We start from the raw sequence: 23,074 nt of genomic DNA, 5'->3' as shown, positions 1-23,074 counted from the left end.
AACTACTGAAGCCCGTGCGCCTAGAGCCCGTGCTCCGCAACAAGAGAAGCCACTGCAAGCCCACGCACCACAACGAAGAGTAGCCCCCGCTCGCTGCAACTAGAGAAAGCCCACGCACAGCAACGAGGACCCAACACAGCCAAAAATAAATAAATAAAATAAATAAAATTTAAAAAAAAAAAGATTTTACTATGTTCCATAGACAGTGCTAAATTCTTTACAAGTATAATCTCACTGAACTCCATATGAGATAAGCATTTTATTATTATCCCCATGTCACAGGAGAAAATCAAGGCACACAAGAATAATAAAGTAACTACTCAAGTTCACACAACTCTGAAGCAATTGAGTGGGGAATTCAACAAAAGTCCTTCTGACTCCAAATATTCTACACTACCATCTTTTGGATTTTTTTTCATGATCCCCACAGAATGACATAATTTTGATAGTGAATGGGCCAAAAATGACTCCTCAGAGCCTACTATAAGGTAATGATGCTTTCTAAACTCCAAGTGCTGTCAGACCTGAAGGTAAAGAATGAACTGACAGGCTAAAAAAGGGGTCCATGAGGGAAATTCTCAGGTAAAATATGAGAATAAAGTGAGGAGACAGGCAGCTAAGTCAATGATATCAAACCAAAATGTTAGAAAGATCTAGAGCAGTTTTTGCTAAGCAAATGGTTCTCTCCACCTTCGCCTCCCCTTCAGTCTCTAATTCCTAGGGTACATGGGAGAAAACCAGAGAGATTTTCTGGTGTCCACAGTAGAAATCGGGTTGGGAAACACTTAATCCAGAAACTATAGGGAAAATCTCAGAGACATTAACCAAGGCAAAAATGAAGTGAAAGTAGATAAAAAGGGACCACTTTAGTTTAGGTAAATTTAATGACTGTAAAAGCTGTTCACAAAGGAGCAAAGAAATGCATTTTCCATTTCATAGAAAGTTGCTTCACCATTTGCAGCTTGTCTCCAAAGCTTCGTTACCTCTTTCATTAGTGACCAGTCATATCTCTCTTCCTGCTGGGAAGGAATGAGAGGCCAACCACTCAGGTCAGCAATATGCTGCAGAGTCCTTCAGAGTGGTCCTGCAGAGGACATGTCCTTTAAGTGTCTGAGAGCTGGCTGAGGTGATCTGAAAGAAAACCAATCAGAAGAAGGCAAGGTAAACAGGACTGAACTACAGGGACTTAATGTGAATCGTCCAGAGGAGAGGCCACCAAAAGGAATCTAATGGAGATAACAGGCCAGCAGAGACTGCATGGTTCCTCTGTGCCCCCAATCCTTGGAGGAAGGGACGTTTGATACAATGCTAATGCATATAATTTAAGAAGTCCAAAATAGGTAATTCCCAAACAGCCACTTCTCCCTTTTCTCTTGGGAGATGGCTTCTCCCCAGAGACAACCATAAGGTTCAGGTGTGAGCTGCCTATCACAGACCCTGCCCCTCCTAATCCCAGAGGTAACCTGTGATCCAGGCTGTACCAGTCAAATTCCTCCTTAAGATATTTATGGCCAATATTTGGTGAGAAAGGCTCTCTTTTTTCTCTAATTGAGAGCTGAAAGCATGTGACCCCCAAAATTACCAGGGGCCTCATTTCTGACTATAAGAATGAGTCAGTCCATTAGTAAATATTTATTTAGTGCTTATTGTGTTCTAGGAATTGTCCTAGGTGCTACAGATATCAAGAAGAACAAAACAGATGTTTTTCCTACCCTCAAAGGAGCTTTCAAGAGAAGACAGAGAATATATAAACAAACAAATGAAAATTATTTCAGGCACTAAAAAGTGCTATGAAGATAAAATGAGCTAATGTAAACAGTGAAAAAAGCAAGGCAGAGGGAAGCTTCTTTCAGCACTACAGTGGGCCTCTCAAGGAGGTGACATTTAAGAGAACTTGAAGGTTTAAAAGAAGGCAGCCAGGCAAAAATCAAGAGCCTCCTAAGCAACACAGCATGTGCACAGACCCTGACACTGGAACTAGGTCTGAGGGGCAAAAAGGAGGTCACCAAGACTAGAGGAAAGAGAATAAAAAGAGTACAGGGGACATGAGGTTGGAAAGGTAGCTGGGGAAGATCATAAAAGGCCATGGACACCCTGCATTTTATGCTGGCTCCAATGAGAAACCACTGCAGGGCTTAAGCAGATGAGTGAGTGATCTGATTTAGAAAGGTCACACTGACTGCTATGGGGCAGAACGACTAGAGGAGGGCAAGAATGGAAACAGGAATATGAAGCCTCTGAAATTCTCAGGTACTGTTGGTGGGAGTGTAAACTGGTACAACCATTTTGGCTATTTCTATTATATACACCCTGTTACACAGCAATTCCAAACCATATACCCTATAGAAATGAATATATACTTGCACTAAAACACAGGCATAGTCGTAGCAATTCTATTCATAATAGCTCCAAACTGGAAACAACCAAAATGGCCAATACATAAATTGTGGTATATTCATATAATATGAATAAATATAATCATGGATGAACTGCACAATATCCATGCATCAAAAATATACACTGTATTAGAGCAATTATACTCCAATAAAGATGTTAAATATATATATATATATATATATATATATATACTGTATGATTCAATTTTATATCAAAAACAAGCAAAACTGAACTATGGTATTAGAAATTAGGATGCAGGGGAAAAGAGTAACTGGTAGGAACATGACAGGGGTTTGGGGAGTTCTGAAAATATTTTGTTTCTTAATTCAGGTGGTATTCACATGGGTAGGGTCACTTTGTGATGATTCATCAAGTAGTACACTTGTGAGCAATTTTCTACATTTATGATATGCTTCAATAAATAATTCATTTTCAAAATATAGAAACAGAAAACCCGTGAGGAGGCTGCTCTAATCTCCCAACCAAGAAATGATGACAGCTTAGAGAAGGAGAGAAACGGTCAGGTCCAAGATACATCCCACAGGTAGAGCCGAAACAGATGAACTACTGATGGGGAGTACAGGAAAGTAAGTATCTAGGAAGATTCCTATATTTTTGGTTTGAGCAACTGAGTGGTGCCATTTGCTGAGATGGAGGAGGCTTGAAAAGAAGAAAACTGCAGGAAAGTGGGAAGAATTCATTCTATTTTGGCCACATTAAGTTTAGGATGCAAGAAAGAAAGGAGACAAATGCAAATCTGGAGAGGAAGTGAAGGGATGGAAGCAAAAAGCACAAGGAGCAGCGTGACAGAAGACGCAGACGCTTCCTACACAGTCCCACATGAGCAGATAGCGTGGGCAGGCGGAGATGTGAGTGAGCTGGTGGAAATACTGATGAGACAATGAGATTCCACCTAATTGTATCGATTTTCTCTATGAAATATGAGGCAAAGACATCAGCTGAGACTAGGATTTAGATAAGTGAGCGAAGATTTAGGGAGAATGAGAGTGGAAAAGTTATTTTACTGGGGAAATACAGTAGGATTAGGATTTCAGCGCCATTCATTTGAGTTTTATGGCATGAATGTGAACTGAGTGCAGTTGGTTTATGCGAAGAGACTGTTATTTGTCCCCCAACAGTTCTCCTGTTCTTCCTCAGTAACTCCTCAGAACTCCCGATTTTTAACTGGGCACATCGTCATTCAGAATGAAGACCACACTTCTCAGCTTCTTTGCAGCCTGGCGTGGTGTGTTACCATGGTGGAAATAGTTATGTGCAACTTCTGCAAACTGTCCTAAAAGGAAGAGGGCAAGCCCTTCACCTTTCTTCTTCCTGCTTCCTACTAGCTAGGACATGGCTGCTGGAACAGCCATCTTGAATCATAAGGTGACCTTGAGGATGGAGGCCACACACAGCAGAGCAAAAGACAGAAGGAGCCTAGACCCTTGGTGATCATGGAGCCATCACAATCACCAGTCCTGGACCTTCTATATCTAGATTTTTATGACAAAGAGAACTCCTACCTTATTTAAGCCACTGTATTTTGAGTTTTCAATCACCATCATCTGACCTAATCTATGTAATAGAGATTAACTGTGTGCTCTTCCCCAACAATGTTCAGCTGCTAGGGTGCAGCTGCAGAGTAAGCAGATAATCACTTTCACCAAGGTTGGAGTTTAGCCAAATAAGCACCACAGAAGAAAGGGAGACAAGAAAATGAAATTTACGAGGAAATGGTTCTAGCACAGCCCGGGGACTCTAAGTGGAGAAAGATGAGAAAAGTGACAGAAAGATCTAACAGACCCCTGGCTCCACATCTTCTCCATTCTGATCCTTTCACTAAATCTTACTTGTGGGGTTTATGTCACTTCGGAACAAAAAAAGAGTCCCAAGTAACATAAGTATCGGAACAAAAAAAGAGTCCCAAGTATCACCTTTCTATCTTTCTTGACAAATGGAATTTTTCCATTTTACAAAAGAGTATCATACTAACATTACAACCCATACCACCAAACTCATCTTGCAAATAACCCTTATCTATAGTAGAAAGAGAATAGGAAGAGGTATGAAAAAGCAACTGAAAATCAAAGAAGCAAACATTCAGAAGACAAAGAAGAAAACAAGACAGTGTCAAAAAGAAAGAATGAACAAGTAGAAAAACCTATGAGAGACTGTTTCCAGATCAATCACGTTGCTGCCTAGTAGGAATAACTCCATTTAGGAAATCTCTAGGTAATGCTGAAAGTAAGACAATCCCCAGTCAGGACAAGGCCAGAAAGGAATGGGATCATCAAGTCCCCAACCTGCAAAATCGTTGTTTTTGTCAGATGGACAGAACAGAAAAGTTCTGAGCGCTGGTAAAATTTCCAGGCCAATCTACAGAAGTTACATGCCAGGAGAATGAGCCTCCCTCAGCTGCACACCATGAACCATGGCTCCCATGACTCCAGAGGGAGGTGACGGAAGAGCAAGGACAGAAAGCAGAGGAGAGGGTAAGGCACTAAGGAACACGGTGGAGGACATAACACTGAACAACATCAGCAGAAGCATCACCCTCTCACCACATCTCTCTTGTGCAGATGCTTCAAAGCTCAGTGTTGGAAAAGTGGTCTTGCTCCTGCCCACCTCATCAGTACGTGTCCTGCCAGTCTCTGGCTCTGGGGCAAAGTGGACATGAGGAAAAAAAGGAAGATGGCAGTACCAGACCTCTGGTAGTGTAGGAAGAAAAAGAAGAAGCAAGAAACTCATGAACGAGGGAAGAAAGGAGGAATATCCTCAGTGAAACGGGGAGAGGAAGAAAGGGAAAATCCCACAGCCATTCAACTAGACCTGTTAGTCCAGGGAAGGGATGCAGGAAACTGGAGCACATGTAAGTTAGGGATGCCTGGAGCATTAGAGACCTTGAAGGGCATGCTGATCTCTGACAGAGAGAACTATCAACTCACTTAAAATCACTTACACTTCCTGGCCTCTCTGCAGCAGGAAACTACTTGCCACTATGTATTCCAACCTCACCAAATTCCCAGAAAGAACCCTTTCAGGGCAGGAGAGAAGAAAAGCAGAAAGCCTAGTTTGGAGTAGTCTAAAATTCAATTCAAGTGCCCTTCCATTGGTCAGGTTGAGAGAGATTTTTATTTTACTAAAGAATTTCTCCAGGAAAAAATTTCATTCCCCCAAATTATCCAGTCCAACACCCACTTCACAGTGCAAGTCAACAGTGCAAAAGGACACCCTTACCTTCACCAGCACATAGTCCCCAGGCTGAGCTTGGACCCTGAGCCCAGAGTTAGTGACATCCTCCATCTCTACATCAGGAAAGATCACCTTAAGGTTTCCATCATTCCGGCCATACAGGTCAGTGGCAGAGCGTTTACTGAGCTGCAAAAGAACAGAGGAGAGGTTATGAATCTGTCACAGTCATCAGTTCTTGGTCTCAGATCCCCAGGGGTCTGACCCATAGAGAATTTCTTTTTTTTTTTTTTTTTTTTTAAATTATTTATTTATTTATGTTTGGCTGCGTTGGGTCTTTGCTGTTACACGCGGGCTTTCTCTAGTTGCGGCGAGTGGGGGCTACTCTTCATTGCGGTGGGCTTCTCATTGTGGTGGCTTCTCTTGCTGCAGAGCATGGGCTCTAGGCGCACGGGCTTCAGTAGTTGTGGCTCGCGGGCTCTAGAGCGCGGGCTTCAGTAGTTGTGGCTCGCGGGTTCTAGAGCGCAGGCTCAGTAGTTGTGGCGCACGGCCTTAGCTGTTCCACAGCATGTGGGATCTTCCGGGACCAGGGCTCGAACCCATGTCCCCTGCACTGGCAGGCGGATTCTTAACCACTGTGCCACCAGGGAAGTCCCCATAGAGCATTTCTTAACCAAGGAATCACAAGACTAAGTGCTTTACTGCTGCTTCACCAACAAGGGCAGTAAATAGCACACAACAGAAGCTCTATAAAATTTTCTGACAATATCATATATGATTCAATCAACGAGTCTTTGATTACAAAATTACCTTTCGCAGGAACGGACTTCCAACAGGCCTGATGCCAAGGACATATGGGTGATACACTTGGCAAAAGGGCTCTCACTTCACGGAGTCTCATAGTAATCACTCAGGAATGTTCTGGGGTTGTCTGGCCTGCATTACTTGTCTCAACGAATAGGCAGACTGGAAGCCAGAGTCTCCATCACAACATGCAAAAGACTGGGCCAGGAGAATACTAAAACCAGTATGATGGTATTAACTTCCAGAACATACCCAAGTCTTTCTCCTCCAATCATGAGGAAGTGATAAACAAATTTATCCTCAGGCCTTAAATACCAGGAAACTGGACAAAAATATATGAGACACCTATTTTCAGATATTGGACAACAGATTTGCAAAACTATGATCCCCAAGAGAAGGAAAACAAATGGGGTGAGCCCTTCAATCACCCCTGCATTCTACCAGAAGACACGTGCCAGACCAGAGAATGCAAAGCAGGGAGGGAGATCTCAAGGCAGAGCATGGTGGTTCTCTCTGAACTGACGAAAGTTGGATCAAAGTCCAGGGAGCCTGCAATAGCTGGAAATTGTGGAGCAAGTTCGAGAGAGGAGGGAGCTAAGCAGAAAAAGAGCTGTAGAAATGTGCATAGCAGCCCCCTGAGTCTTTGCTGAATAATAATACATCCCTGTGTGGAGCACAAATCCATGATGTCAGACAAAGAAAGTAACCTGGGAACTGTCAGCTGGTTAGCTCCCAGATCTCACAAAGGGCTAGGAATCATCTGACCTACCACCAAATAGTCCTCACTGATTCCTTGGAACATGCAGTAATGACTCTAGAAGAGCCATAAGTAGTACTAAGGTTAAACTATCCCTAGAATAAAAAAACTTTTCTAGCAAAGATTAAAAACAAGCCTTGATGACCATTCTGACTGGTGTGACATGTGGAATCTAGAAAAATGGTACAGATCAACCTATCTGCAGGGCAGGAACAGAGACGCAGACATAGAGAATGGACATGTGGTCACAGGGGGGAAGGGGAGGGTGGGATGAATTGGGAGATTAGTGTTGATATATACACGATCATGTGTAAAACAAATAGCTAGTGGGAACCTGCTGTATAGCACAGGGAGCTCAGCTCAGTGCTCTGTGATGACCTAGATGGGTGGGATAGGGGTGGGCGGTAGGAGAGAAGTCCAAGAGGGAGAGGATATATGTATACATATAGCTGATTCACTTCGTTGTACAACAGAAACTAACATTGTAAAGCAACTATACTCCAATTAAAACAAAACAAAAAAAACCTTGAAAGGATCAAACAAAACTACAAACTACAAGTTAACAAAACTGCTTATCAGAACAAAGCCCAACACAAAACCCAGACACTCAAAAATAATGTCTGACAGCAAAATGTCCAACATCCAATCAAAAATCACTACATATGCCCAGAAGCAGAAAAACGTGACTCATAATCAAGAGAAAAGTCAGTCAATAGAAACAGACCTAGAAATGATAGCAGTGATGGAATTATCACAAAGATATTAAACCAGCTATTGTAATTAAGCTCAAATACTAAGTTTCAAAAGAAAATAAGAACACAGAAGAGAAGCAGAAGATATTTTTAAAAAACCAAATGTAACTTACAGAGATGAAAAATATATGATCTAAAATTTTTAATTCAATACGTAATAGCAAATGAGACACTACCAAAGAAAAGAATAATGAACCTGAAGACAGAAAAACAGAAACTATTTAAAATGAAGCACAGATATAAAAAAGAGAAAAAAAACTGAGCAGCCTCAGTGTCCTATGACACAATATCAAGTGGTTGGACATACAGGTGACTGGAGAAGGAGAGAAGAAATGGGGGGCGGGAGATGGGCAGGAAGGAGGAGTACAGAAAAAATATCTGAAGAATAGTAAATGAAAATTTTCCAAATTTGATGAAAATTATAAACTCACAAACTAAGCAGCCTTAACATATCCCAAACAAAATACAAAGAAAGCCATGCCAAGACACATCAAATTTCTAAAAAGTGATAAAATGACAACTAACACAACATGTAATACTAAACTAAATCTTTTTCTTATAAATGACAGTTCTGAGACAAATGGAGAAATTTAAATGGGGGTCTAAGGACTGGATGGTAGTAATCTAACAAGCTTAATTTTCTGATTCTGATGGTTGTACTACAGTTGCATAGGAGAATGCTCCTGTTTGCACAAAATACACACTGCAGTATTTGGGGAATTGGGGGCATCAGGGCAACTTACTCTCAAAAGCTTCAAAGAAAAAATTTCTTTGTACTCTACTGCTACTTTTCTACAAGTTTGCGATGTTTTACAATAAATTTTTTGAAAGAGAGAATGTTCATGTTCCATGATTTGAACAACCAACCATAAAAGAACATTTATAAGACAAAGAGGGACACTGGAACATCAACTACATATTTGATAATATTAAGAAACTACTGTCAATTATTTCAGATATGATAGTCACATTATGTCTATTTTAAAAAAGAGTCATCTTTTAGAGATATATACTGAAATAATTACTGACAAAATAATATATGTCTTGTACTTGCTTCAAAACAACTCAGTGGTGGCAGTAGAGATGAAACAAGATCAGCCATGATTAACACTGTATTGACAAACTGCTGAGGCTGGTTAATGGGTATGTGGGCATTCACTAACCTCTCTATACCTTTTTTTTTTTTTTAGATTCTCCATAATTTGAAAAGGTTGGGGGGGTGGTACTTTTAGGCTACAGAATGAGACAGAAATGGGTCAAATTCTGGCTCTGCCACACTAGCTGTGTGACCTTGGGAAAGTTTTTCCTACTTCTCTGAGTCTCCTTTCTTCAACTACAAAAGTGGGCTAATAACAGCACTTCTCCCAAGGACTGTGGTGGGACTCAATGTGCATATGACTGTAAAGTACACAGTTCCTGGCACATAGTAAATGCTCAGTATACAGAAGTTATCATCTTCTCTGACACTGAATACAGCAACCCGGTGTTTTAAGCTGGCCATGGGACTTCCCTGGCGGTCCAGTGCTCAAGACTGCACGCTTCCACTGCAAGGGGCATGGGTTCAATCCCTGGTCGGGGAACTAAGATCCCACATGCCGTCCAGCGCAGCCAAAATAAATAAATAAATAAATAAACTGGCCATGACTGGAGGAAAGAAAGTCTCCCCTAAGAAAAAGTGAAGACTCCAATGCTGACCTTGAAAAATTCATTTATTCTCTAGCCCCAGGTGAGTACTGGCTTATGCTGGATGTGTTTTTAAAAAACAAACAAACAAACCTTGTTTTGGTTCATTTAATTACCATGGGCTCTCTGTGGGGTTGATAAAGTCTTGGACAAAAATTAGTAACCTTTGAGTACTTATTCATTCAATCAAAAGACAGGTACACTATTCTGTACCAGACCCTGTGTGAGGAGAGCTGGGCATACAATAAGACCTAATTCCTACTGGATAAAATGCGGATTGCTAATAGACATGTTCATGTACAGATCTCCAGAATCACAGTGACACCCTAAATAACAAAGCATTTATCGAGGCAAACACTTTTGAGGTATTTCACCAGCTCAGCATCACCAACCATCAGCAGCTACTAGACCAGACCACAGGAAGATTCCTAACCCAAGCTGAGTTGATCGGATTCCCTCTCCTGGAAATTTGAATTGGAGCTGAAAGACACAACTTCGGTCTGTGAAAAACTGGAACTATACCATGAAACACAGGAACTATAGGGCTGCTGTACTCTGCCACACAGATGAAGAATCAGGAAAAGCTGGTCTGAGGAGGAGAGAAGAAAGTCTGAGCCTCAAAGGCTTCCCAGACTGGGTACAGTCCCTTCCAGACACCTGGCAGTATTCTTGCCTTTGGGCTCCACAAAACACTCCTGAAGTCTTATACAACACAGAATTACTTTTGGCTTAGACTGAATAGCTTGAACAAATTTCCCACTGTTACTCACTACCAGAGAGTCCTAACAAACACAAATACCAAGCAATTGCTGATTTTGACACTGCCATATCCTACGGCGTGGAGCAGGACTCTCCTTTCTCAAACCTGGACTTGTGAGGAGTCACAGAAAGAGCCCTATCTCTCTCTTTCCTTTCCTCTTCAATAGCCGAAGCATGCAGCTTCACAGAAGGTTAGGTTCCCTAACTCACCCCTTATCCCATCTGTTTAGTGCTCTAAATGATGACCAGGTTCCCAAGCTTGACCACAGAAGACTACAGAACTCCAAACTTCCGAAACGCAGTACATTTCCAAGAAAGTGTGATTTCTAAAAGGACTGAAAACAAACAATAAACTTGTTTCTAAAAATACACATGTAATAGTGTTTCCAAAAAGGTGGAGCAGAAATACTTTTCACTAATCCTTTCACTAAATACAAAAATATCCTTCAGGAATGAAGAAGAAATCAAGACACTCTAAGATGAAGGAAAACAAAGAGAATGTGCTGCCAGAGTGTCTAAAGGGAGTCCTCTAAGCGAAAAGTAAACAAAAAAGAAGGAACCCTGGAACAACAGGAAGAAAGAAAAACAGACATGATAACTTGCAAAGAAAATCCCAAGCAACCTACCCAAAAAACTCCTAGAACTATTGAGTTCAGCAAGATCAGAGGATACAAGATAGAAATACAAAAACCAATTATTTCTACATACTAACAGTGAACACACGGACACCCAAAATAAAAATATAGTTGCAATTACAATAGCTAAAAAAAAAAAAAAAAAAAAAAACAATGGGTGTAAATCTAAGAAAACATGTACAGGATCTATATGTTGAAAACTGCTAAAAGAAATCAAAGATCTAAATAAAGGGAGATATACTGTGCTCTAAAAAACAAAAAACAAACAACAACAACAACAAAATATATATATATATATACACATACACATAGCCTTACCCCCTCCACCAGCACCAGCTGGGTACAACCCACAAACGTCTTGTTGGCTTTTGTTGCTTCTTCTCGGAAGACAGTGATAAGTTCCTCCAAACGCCTTAATTTTACCTCTTCCGGGATATCATCCTTCAGCCTGTGATATGCCCGTGTCTTCTATTAAAAAAAAAAAAGAGATGGAGGTCACCACAGACTTGTAGAATACGTTCTTCAGCACAGAAGCAGACATGCTCATCCAATTTGCAATTTACAGACACATGTATAGGAACTCAAGCCACACCACAAGGGTTCTGTAGCTCTTGGGCCTTCTAAGAGAAAAAGGTAACTATGCAGTGGAGCCACGTTTTTGCAAGGGTTAAATTCTAAATTTAGTACATGAAAATCATAGACTCAAAATTGTTCTTGATATTTTTATAGGACACAGACACTAAATAATTCATATACCAGGTTACTCAGCAGCAGTGTTTATAAAGACACAAGATGCAAAGCATAGTAAATGTTTATCAATAGGGAACCAGTAGGGCCTTCCCTGGTGGTGCAGTGGGTAAGACTCTGCGCTCCCAATGCAGGGGGCCCAGGTTCGATCCCTGGTCAGGGAACTAGATCCCACATGCATGCCGCAACTAAGAGTCCGCATGGTGCAACTAAGAAGTCTGCATTGGAGAAAAGACAGTCTCTTCAATAAGTGGTGCTGGGAAAACTGGACAGCTACACGTAAAAGAATGAAATTAGAATACTCCCTAACACCATACACAAAAATAAACTCAAAATGGATTAGAGACCTAAATGTAAGACTGGACACTATAAAACTCTTAGAGGAAAACATAGGAAGAACACTCTTTGACATAAATCACAGCAAGATCTTTTTTGATCCACCTCCTAGAGTAATGGAAATAAAAACAAAAATAAACAAATGGGACCTAATGAAACTTCAAAGCTTTTGCACAGCACAGGAAACCAGAAACAAGACGAAAAGACAACCCTCAGAATGGGAGAAAATATTTGCAAACGAAGCAACTGACAAAGGATTAATCTCCAAAATATATAAACAGCTCATGCAGCTCAATATTAAAGAAACAAACACCCCAATCCAAAAATGGGCAGAAGACCTAAATAGACATTTCTCCAAAGAAGACATACAGACGGCCACGAAGCACATGAAAAGATGCTCAACATCACTAATTATTAGAGGAATGCAAATCAAAACTATAATGAGGTATCACCTCACACCAGTTAGAATGGGCATCATCAGAAAATCTGCAAACAACAAATGCTGGAGAGGGCATGGAGAAAAGGGAACCCTCTTGGACTGTTGGTGGGAATGTAAATTGATACAGCCACTATGGAGAACAGTATGGAGGTTCCTTAAAAAACTAAAAATAGAATTACCATATGACCCAGCAATCCCACTACTGGGCATATACCCAGAGAAAACCGTAATTCAAAAAGACACATGCACCCCAATGTTCATTGCAGCACTATTTACAATAGCCAGGTCATGGAAGCAACCTAAATGCCCATCAACAGACGAATGGAAAAAGAAGTTGTGGTACATATATACAATGGAATATTACTCAGCCATAAAAAGGAACGAAATTGAGTCACTTGTTGAGACATGGATGGATCTAGAGACTGTCATACAGAGTGAAGTAAGTCAGAAAGAGAAAAACAAATATCGTATATTAATGCATGTATGTGGAACCTAGAAAAATGGTACAGATGAGCTGGTTTGCGGGGCAGAAGTTGAGACACAGTTGTAGAGAACAGACATATGGACACCAAGGGGGGAAAACTGCGGTGGGGTGGGGATGGTGGTGTGCTGAATTGGGCAATTGGGATTGACATGTATACACTGATGTGTATAAAACTGATGACTAATAAGAACCTGCAGTATAAAAAAACAAACAAAACAACTAATACTAAACTTTTATTGGGTTATTTGTATGGAAATATGTTAATATAAATGTTTCAGACATTACATGAAATTTCTAAAAATCTTATATTTGTATTTGTATGGGAATATGTATGGAAATATGTTAATATAAATGTTTCAGACATTACATGAAATTTCTAAAAATCTTATATTTTGTATTTGTATGGAAATATGTATGGAAATATGTTAATATAAATGTTTCAGACATTACAAAAAAAAAAAAAAAAAAGAACCTGCAGTATAAAAAAACAAACAAACGAAACAACTAATACTAAACTTTCATTGGGTTATTTGTATGGAAAGATGTTAATATAAATGTTTCAGACATTATATGAAATTTCTAAAAATCTTATATGTTCTGGTATAATGTTATAAATCATAATCCTAGTTATTACTTTAAAATGTATATCTCAGAAATAACTAATTTTCTTGTCAACTGCATTATTATGAACTTTCATCAAATCTTTAACCATGGTCATTTTCAAGTCTTTTGTCATTTACAGATAGTTCTGGGTGTACTCTGATGCTTTTGCAAATATGTTCCTATAAAAGGGTTTCATCTTCAAGAAATTCATGGAAAAGACTCTGACAAGTAAAGGTTTCTGGTAACTGACTGTACTGCTGAACTGAATGAATAAGCATTTTCAGAACTCTAATGAAAAACTGATGAACTCATAAAAGTGCTAACAAAAGATCAAGATGAAAAAAAAAATTAATTACATGGGACTGAGTGAACTGATGAGGATGAGTATAATTTTTGTGACTTTCTGTTTGAATTAAAAAAAAAGAAATCCCACGAGGACTCAGAGGCAAAGAATATACAAATCAATTTGCACTGCAAAGTAAAGGAGCTGTTACAGTGGAGGATTACTGGACTGAATGTCAATATTATGACATAGTATGAGTGTGTTTCATGTTTGGTAATTGCAATCATTGTTGCTTTTGTTGTGGTCATCCATATACAATGCTTGGTGTCAGTCTATTTATCTCTTGTAAAAATAAAATACAGTGTGTGTGTGTGTGTGTGTGTGTGAAAAAAAAAAAAAAAGAAGTCTGCATGCTGCAACTAAAAGATCCCACGTGCCACAACTAAGACCCAGTGCAGCCAAATAAATAAATAAATAATTTTTTAAATTTTATTTAAAAAAATAGGTAACCAGTAAAACAAATTATGGTTTATCTACACAATGGAATACTACACAGTTGTGAAAAAGAATGAAATAGCTATGTATATAGATATGATTGCTCTCCAAAATATACTCTGAACAGAAAAATAAGCAAGGCACAGATCAACATGTATAATAAATTTGATGTAGAAAGTATACATATAAATGTATTTATAAATACATGAAATGTCTCTGGAAGGTTAAAGAAGAAGTTGCTAAGAGCAGTTGCCTTCAGGGAAGGAACTGAAAAACTAGGCAACCTAGGAAGAAAAAACAACTCCTTTGCACTGCATACTATTTTGACCTTTTGAATTTTATACCACACCCAGGTTTTACCCAGTCAAAAAAAAAAAAAAAAAAAAAGAAAGAAAATGTATCCTTGAAATCATCCAAAATCATAGTGTACATACGTGTTTATATATATAAATATACACACACACACGTTTATATATATCTTTATGTACACAAGCTCATAATGGAGTTGGAGAACCACTGAGCTAGACAAAAGTGGAAAGTCTATACACCAAAGTCTGGACATTCAAACCAATCTGCCTTTAAGAGAACGACCATATCCAGAGGGAAATGAAGAATGGGTAGAGAATTCTAAAACAGAATTCTCTTACAGGGTTTACTCTATTCTGTCTTATTATTAATAACTAACCTCTATTGTGCACTTAACTATTATAAAACACTATTTTAAGTGCTTTATATATATTATCTTAATCCTCAAAATAACCTGATGAGGTTGGTATTAACGTTATCCCTTTTCACAGATGAAGAAAGCAAAAACTTTTCCCAAGGTCACACATTATTAAATGGAAAAGGCACAATGTGAGTGCTTGTTCTCATCCACTATGCTACTTGATTAAGCCTCTAGGACCTTAACCCTAATCTAGGAATTAGACTCCAAAGTAAACACTCATATTCAATGCCCATAGGATATGCTTCCACCTCACACTGAAAACTCACTTCCCAACTCTAGCATTAAAAAGAATTTCTCTTGGGCTTCCCTGGTGGTGCAGTGGTTAAGAATCTGCCTGCCAATCCAAGGGACACAGGTTCAAGCCCTGGCCTGGGAAGATCCCAAAAGCTGCGGAGCCACTAAGCCCGCGAGCCACAACTACTGAGCCCACGTGCCACAACTACTGAAGCCTGCGCGCCTAGAGCCCATGCTCCGCAACAAGAGAAGCCACCACAATGAGAAGCCCGTGCACCGCAACGAAGAGCAGCCCCCAATCACCACAACTAGAGAAAGCCCGCGCACAGCAACAAAGACCCAACACAGCCAAAAATATATAAATAAATCTATTTAAAAAAAAAAATTTCTCTTGCATATTTGTGATGTCCACAGAGATGAAGCAAATTGGAACCCAACAACCCTTCTGATGCTTCATCCCTGAAACAATTCTATAAGAGACATCAATATACACATTGGCTCACTTACACTGTCTACAGAATACTAGGTAGTGACCTTTAAAAGACGTGAATTAGCTTGGTTGATGACAGCTGAGTGACAGTGATGGTTCAATCATTCATCAGATAGCTTTTCCCTGGCCACAGAGACCCCTCAGCCTCCAGCCCAAACACATGGCAAGCTGCCCCTGAGGTGACTGCGGGGATGAGAAGTGACCCATGCAAATTCATCCCTACTATCAAGAAAATGGCAGACAACCAGAACTATCCCCTCTCTGCAGGAAATATGCATTACCCTTCCTTTTCTTTCTCATCTCCTTCTGCTTTGCTTTCCTGGGAATCTGTGTTATAGGAGAAACTCTAAAGTGGACATCAGTTGGGTTCACTTGGCCTAGAAAAATGGAAATTAAAAATGGCTGAGGATGGCTAGGAGGGCAACAAGGAGCCTCTGTAAAACAAATCACATCTGTTGGCCAAAAAAGAAGTTCTGCATATTAATAAAAGATTTTCGGTTTCTTTTAAAGAGAATAGTGCCCCTCCCCCCACTTTCAAATTCTGAACCTAAACATAATTTTAAATATTCTAATGAAGAGGAATATCAGCACAATTGTTTTTCATCTCAAATTGCTGAACTGTATAAAAGGGTAGACAGGTTTATTAGAAAAAATAAAGAAATGAATGGTAAGATCCTTGTGGTTTCTCAAGGACAGCCTCGCTGCCACTTTCTTTTCTTCCCAGCTGTCCACAATCGACCAGAAACTGGTCGGGAATGATGTCAGTCTCAGCATAGAAGTAGCTCCTCCCCCAGCCCAGGACTCACCTGTCTCATGCTGTAGGCAAAGAGGAAGCCCATGTTGTACTGAACTTCCTGAAGCAAAGACACTGTCTGGAGGTGATCTTCCTCCGCCTCACCACAAAAGCCAGCAATGAAATCGCTGCTGAGGCTCACACCTGTGACACACAACAAAAGAGAGCATGTCACTGCTGCTTACCTTCAAGAGAAGCCTTTGGTACCGGTGAATTACAGAGGGAAGGATAGAGACTGTAAGGCCTTCCCTGGAGCTAGCCAACCCGTGTGCAAGTAAAACGGAACAGTTATTATAGAGCAAGGAGGTAAAGGCCTGCTCATCAACAAGGTTCCCATGCCAGAGCCTGGCTTCTCAGTCTACATTCCCCTCAGTGCTAGAAAAGGTATTTTTCACTTCAAATACTGGATTTAGGGACACAGTAGGAGTCCATATTTTCAAATTTGTCCTGCTTTAACTTTTTTTTAATTTAATTTTTATTTTATATTGGGGTATATTTGATTTACAATGTTGTGTTAGTTTCAGGTGTACAGCAAAGTGATTCAGTTTTACATATACATGTATCCATTCTTTTTCAGATTCTTTTCCCATATATTTAGGTTATTACAGAATATTGAGTAGAGTTCCCTGTGCTATACAGTAGGTCCTTGTTGATTATCTATTTTATGAATTCCACTTATAAGTGACATCATATGTTATTTGTCTTTGTCTGACTTACTGCACTTAGTATGATAAACTCTTGGTCCATCCACACTGCTGCAAATGGCATTATTTCGTTCTTTTTTATGGCTGAGTAATATTCCATTGTATATATGTACCATACCTTCTTTATCCATTCCTGTCGATGGACATTTAGGTTGCTTCCATGTCTTGGATACTGTAAATAATACTGCAATGAACACTGGGGTGCATGCATCTTTTTGAATTATGGTTTTCTTGGGATATATGCCCAAGAGTAAGATTGCTGGATCATATGGAAGCTCTATATTTAGTTTTTTAAGGAGCATCCATACTGGTTGTACCAATACGGAGGTTGTCTCCATAGTGGTTGTCTCCATATGGTTGTCTCCATAGTGGCTGTACCAATTTACATTATCATCAACAGTGTAGGAGGGTTCCCTTTTCTCCAGACTCTCTCCAGCATTTATTGTTGGAAGGTATTTTGATGATGGTCATTCTGACCAGTGTAAGGTGATACCTTATTGTAGTTTTGATTGCATTTCTCTGATAATTAGCAATGTTGAGCAGCTTTTCATGTGCTCTTTGGTCATCTGTATGTATTCTATGGAGAAATGTCTATTTAAGTCTTCTGCCCATTTTTTGATTGGGCTGTTTGTTTTTTGATACTAAGCTGCATGAGCTGTTTGTCTATCTTGGAGATTAATCCCTTGTCAGTCGCTTCGTTTGCAAATATTTTCTCCCATTCTGTGGCTTGTCTTTTTGTTTTGTTTACGGTTTCCTTTGCTGTACAAAAGCTTTTAAGTTGAATTAGCTCCCATTTACTTTTGTTTTTATCTTCATTACTTTAGGAAGTGGATCCAAAAAGATATTGCTGCACAATTCCCTGGTGGTCCAGTGGTTAGGACTTGGCACTTTCACTGCCATGGCCTGGGTTCAATCCTTGGTTGGGGAACTAAGATCTCTCAAGCCATGTGGCACGGCCAAAAAAAAAAAAAGATACTGCTGCCATTTATGTCAAAGAGTGTCCTGCCTATGTTTTCCTCTAAGAGTTTTATAGTATCCAGTCTTACATTTAGGTCTTTAATCCATTTTGAGTTTATTTTTGTGTATGGTGTTAGAGAATGTTCTAATTTCATTCTTTTACATGTAGCTGTCCAGTTTTCCCAGCACCACTTATTGAAGAGACTGTCTTTTCTCCACTGTATATTCTTACCTCCTTTGTCGTAGATTAATTGACCATAGATGTGTTGGTTTATTTCTGGGCTTTCTATCCTGTTCCAATGATCTATATTTCTGTTTTTGTGCCAGTACCATACTGTTTTGATGACTGTAAGTTTGTAGTATAGTCTGAAATCAGGGAGCTTGATTCCTCCAGCTCCATTTTTCTTTCTCAGGATTGCTTTGGCTATTCGGCATCTTTTATGTTTCCATATAAATTTTAAAATTGCTTGTTCTAGTTCTGTGAAAAACGCCATTGGTAATTTGATAGGGATTGCACTGAATCTGTAGATTGCCTTGGGTAGTATAATCATTTTGACAATATTGATTCTTCCAATCCAAGAACATGGTATATCTTTCCATCTGTTTGTGTCATCTTCAATTTCTTTGATCTTATAGTTTCTTAACTTTCATCTTATAGTGTCTTATAGTTTTCAGAGTACAGGTCTTTTGCCCCTTAGGTAAGTTTATTCCTAGGTATTTTATTCTTTTTGATGCAATGGTAAATGGGATTGTTTAATTTCTCTTTCTGATCTTTTGTTGTTAGTGTATAGAAATGCAACAGATTTCTGTACATTAATTTTGTACCCAGCAACTTTACCACATTCATTGATGAGCTCTAGTAGTTTTCTGGTAGCATCTTTAGGATTTTCTGTGTATAACATCATGTCATCTGCAAACAGTGACAGTTTTACGTCTTCTTTTCCAATCTGGATTCCTTTTATTTCTTTTTCTTCTCTGACTGCCATGGCTAGGACTTCCAAAACTGTGTTGAATAAAAGTGTCTTGTTCCTGATCTTAGAGAAAATGCTTTCAGCTTTTCACCCTTAAGTATGCTGTTAGCTGTGGGTTTGTCATATATAGCCTTTATTATGTTGTTAGGTTCCCTCTATGCCCACTTTCTAGAGAGTTTTTATCACAAATGGGTGTAGAATTTTGTCAAAAGCTTTTTCTGCATCTACTGAGATGATCACATGGTTTTTACTCTTCAGTTTCTTAATGTGGTATATCACACTGATTGATTTGTAGATATTGAAAAAAATCCTTACATCCCTGGGATAAATCCCACTTGATCATGGTATATGATCCTTTCAATGTACTGTTGGATTCAGTTTGCTAGTATTTTGTTGAGGATTTTTGCATCTACGTTCATCAGTGATATTGGCCTGTAATTTTCTTTTTGTGGTATCTTTGGTTTTGGAATCAGGGTGATGGTGGCCTCACAGAATGAGTTTGGGAGTGTTCCTTCCTCTGCAATATTTTGGAATAGTTTCAGAAGGATAAGAAGGATAAGTGTTAACTCTTCTCTAAATGTTTGACAGAATTTGCCTGTGAAGCCAGCTGGTCCTGGATTTTTGTTTGTTGGAAGTTTGGGGGGTGGGTTTGTCTGTCTGTCTATCTATCTATCTATCTATTTATTTATTTATTGCTGCGTTGGGTCTTCGTTGCTGTGTGCAGGCTTTCTCCAGTTGTGGCAAGCAGGGGCTACTCTTCGCTGCAGTGTGCGGGCTTCTCATTGCGGTGCCCTCTCCCGTTGTGGAGCACAGGCTCTAGGCACGCGGGCTTCAGCAGTTGTGGCACATGGGCTCAGCAGCTGTGGCTCGCAGGCTCTAGAGAGCAGGCTCAGTAGTTGTGGCACACAGGCTTAGTTGCTCCAGGGCATGTGGGATCTTCCCGGACCAGGGCTCAAAGCCCCATCCCCTGCTTTGGCAGGCGGATTCTTAACCACTGTGCCACCAGGGAAGTCCCTTGTTGGAAGTTTTTTAATCACGGTTTCAATTTCAGTACTTGCAATTGGTCTGTTCATATTTTACTTCTTCCTGGTTCAGACTTGGAAGATTGTACCTTTCTAAGAACTCATCCATTTCTTCTAGGTTGTCCATTTTATTGGCATATAGTTGCTTGTAGTAGTCTCTTATGATCCTTTGTATTTCTGTGGTATCAGTTGTAATTTCATTTTCATTTCTTTTTTTTTTTGGCTGTGCCACATGGCATATGGAATCTTAGGGATCTTAGTTCCCCAACCAGGAACAAACTCATGCCCCCTGCAGTGGAATCAAGAAGTCCTAACCACTGGATTGCCAGGGAATTCGCTCATTTCTAATTTTACTGATTTGAGCCCTTTCCCTTATATTCTTGATAAGTTTGGCCAAAGGTTTATCAATTTTATCTTTTCAAAGAACCAGGTTTAGTTTCATTTATCTTTTCTGTTGTTTTCTTCATCTCTATTTCATTTATTTCTGCTCTGACCTTTAAGATTTCTTTCCTTCTACTAACTATGGCTTTTGTTTGTTCTCCTTTCTCTAGTTGCTTCTGGTGTAAGGTTAGGTGGTTTGAGATTTTTCTTGTCTCCTGAGGTAAGATTATATTGCTATAAACTTCCCTCTTAGGGACTTCCCTGGTGCCTCAGTGGTTAGGACTCTGTGCTCCCAATGCAGCAGGCCCTGGTTCGATTCCTGGTCAGGGAACTAGATCCCACACACATGCCGCACCTAAGAGTTTGCATGCCACAACTACGGAGCCCACGTGCTGCAACTAAGGAGCCAGCAAACCGCAACTAAGGAGCTCACCTGCCGCAACTAAGCCCCGGCACAACCAAATAAAAATAAATAAATACATAAATAAACTTCCCTCTTGGAACTGCTTTTGCTGTGTCCCAAAAGTTTTGGATCGTCATGTTTTCATTTTCATTTGTATCTAGGAATTTTTTGATTTCCTCTTTGATTTCTTCGGCAATCCATTTTTTAGCCTCCATGCGTTTGTGTTTTTTACAGTTTTTTTCTTGTAGTTGATTTCTAATCTCACAATGTTGTGGCTAGAAAAGATGCTTGATATGACTTCAGTTTTCTTAAATTTACCATGGTTCGCATGACCCAGCATGCGATCTATCATGCAGAATGTTTCAGTACCTCATCCAAACATATACTTTTGAAGTTAAACACAATGTTCCAACACACTTTAATTTATTTAATTATCCCAACAATCCAATAAGGTGAGTACTATTAACTCCATGTTACAGATGAGGAAACTGCAGCCCAGAGAAGCTCCACACTATCCTGCCCTATCCAAATGAAAGTATTGGTACAGAACACAAGTTACAATCATTAGAAATTTGTAAAACAATGTAGACATTGTCAACAAATCTAAACTAAAAGACTTACAGAGTAATTTTATTCAGAGGAAGGGAAAAGAGAGAGGGGAGTAAGGGTTATGATAACAAGAAAGGAATTACCTCTAAGTACACATTTTTAAAGATATCAATTGCTCCCAAATCAGAACTAATTTAGACTATAACTTTGCCAGCTAACGAGCAAGAACAAGGTTTCTCTCATATGTTCAGAAACACAAAGACTATAGAAAAGGAATCCCTTTAGTACCTGAGGCCACAAGCTAATCCACACCTCTGAGTATATCTAGTAAGACCAAGATATTAAAAAATCGGAAAGAAGTAAAGAAGTAAAGAAAAAGAGAGAAATGAAGAGGATCAAAAGAAGTGAGAAAGGTGACACAATGTACTACCACAGGTGTTGCCTGTATCTGACCAAGAAGACTGGGGTCACTGGTAGAGTAATGTGCTCAGTAAAATATGTTTCTTAAATGTACCTGGGATAGACTCTCTGATATGATGAATTAATTCCACATAAGCTTCTCTTGAATATCTGCAATAAAGAACAAAAAGAAAAAGCTTAGATGAACCAATCTTCTTTAAATGAATGCTATAAGAAGATAACACTATGAACTAATCACATGTAATTACTTCTCATTCGCATAGGACAGTACAAGAGTAAGTATCCAGAAGAGTCCTTTTGATCCAAATCCTGTACTATAACCTAATCCAGAGCCTATAAAATTTTAATTCAAGAACATAAATTACCCTAAATAGATGTTTTTATTTAACTAAGAAATGAAGACAAATTAACACTTAATATCTCTGAAACTCTTTGCCAATGTGGAATACAAGGAAATTACTAGTTCCATACAGCTTGCCATTTGTCACATGCTCCTTTCAGTCTTATCTTTGCTATACTTACTATTCCCAAAGTGAGTGAACACACGGAGCTATATTTAAATTCTAAGACCTAAAAAACTTTAATGTTAAAAGCTAAAGGATTAAAATCTCAGTGTGCCACACAGTAGGTGCATAATAAAACACATGCTAAACAAATGAAATGAGTGATCTAGTCCTCAGTCTATACTTACAGAATGAACGAAGCAAGTTATAATGTCCATGGGTTTACTCATGTAATAAATATTTAGTGAGCAGCTACTGTGTGCCACACACTACACTAGGTTCTTAGACACTGCTTGGTCCTTAAGGAAACATGGAAAAGTATGGGATGCCCCCACCCCCCCAGGCAAGTCTGACCCCCTCCGCATGGCCTCCAATACACGGCTGCTTCCACTCTGGGCTGGTAGGTGGATCTGTTTACAGATGTTGTCCCTCTCATGAATCAGCTGCAGAACCTGATCAAATAGAACACATTAAAGGTCATCAAAGTCTCACCAAAGAATCTTGCAGAAAGGAATACCACCCCCCACTGTTTCTCCACCAAAGTTAATCTTTGAGAA

The 23,074-nt window shown here is 39.4% G+C and overlaps 1 protein-coding gene across 1 annotated transcript in view; it reads right to left on the bottom strand.

Annotated features, from left to right (window-relative positions):
* Nucleotides 1–865: 865 nt before the first annotated feature.
* CDK5RAP1 (CDK5 regulatory subunit associated protein 1) overlaps nt 866–23,074 on the bottom strand; it is a 43,526-nt gene continuing 21,317 nt past the window's right edge. The window contains 6 exon segments of the mRNA XM_068565970.1: nt 866–1,131; nt 5,635–5,775; nt 11,295–11,444; nt 16,621–16,751; nt 22,109–22,164; nt 22,872–22,969. Coding sequence (XP_068422071.1) covers nt 1,051–1,131; nt 5,635–5,775; nt 11,295–11,444; nt 16,621–16,751; nt 22,109–22,164; nt 22,872–22,969 — 657 coding nt within the window. The 3' untranslated portion in view covers nt 866–1,050.

This window comes from Eschrichtius robustus, chromosome 16 (assembly GCF_028021215.1).
Source record: "Eschrichtius robustus isolate mEscRob2 chromosome 16, mEscRob2.pri, whole genome shotgun sequence".
NCBI lineage: Eukaryota > Metazoa > Chordata > Mammalia > Artiodactyla > Eschrichtiidae > Eschrichtius > Eschrichtius robustus.
The sequence above is the reverse complement of the archived record's forward strand: the minus strand, read 5'-3'. Positions and strand labels throughout refer to the sequence as shown.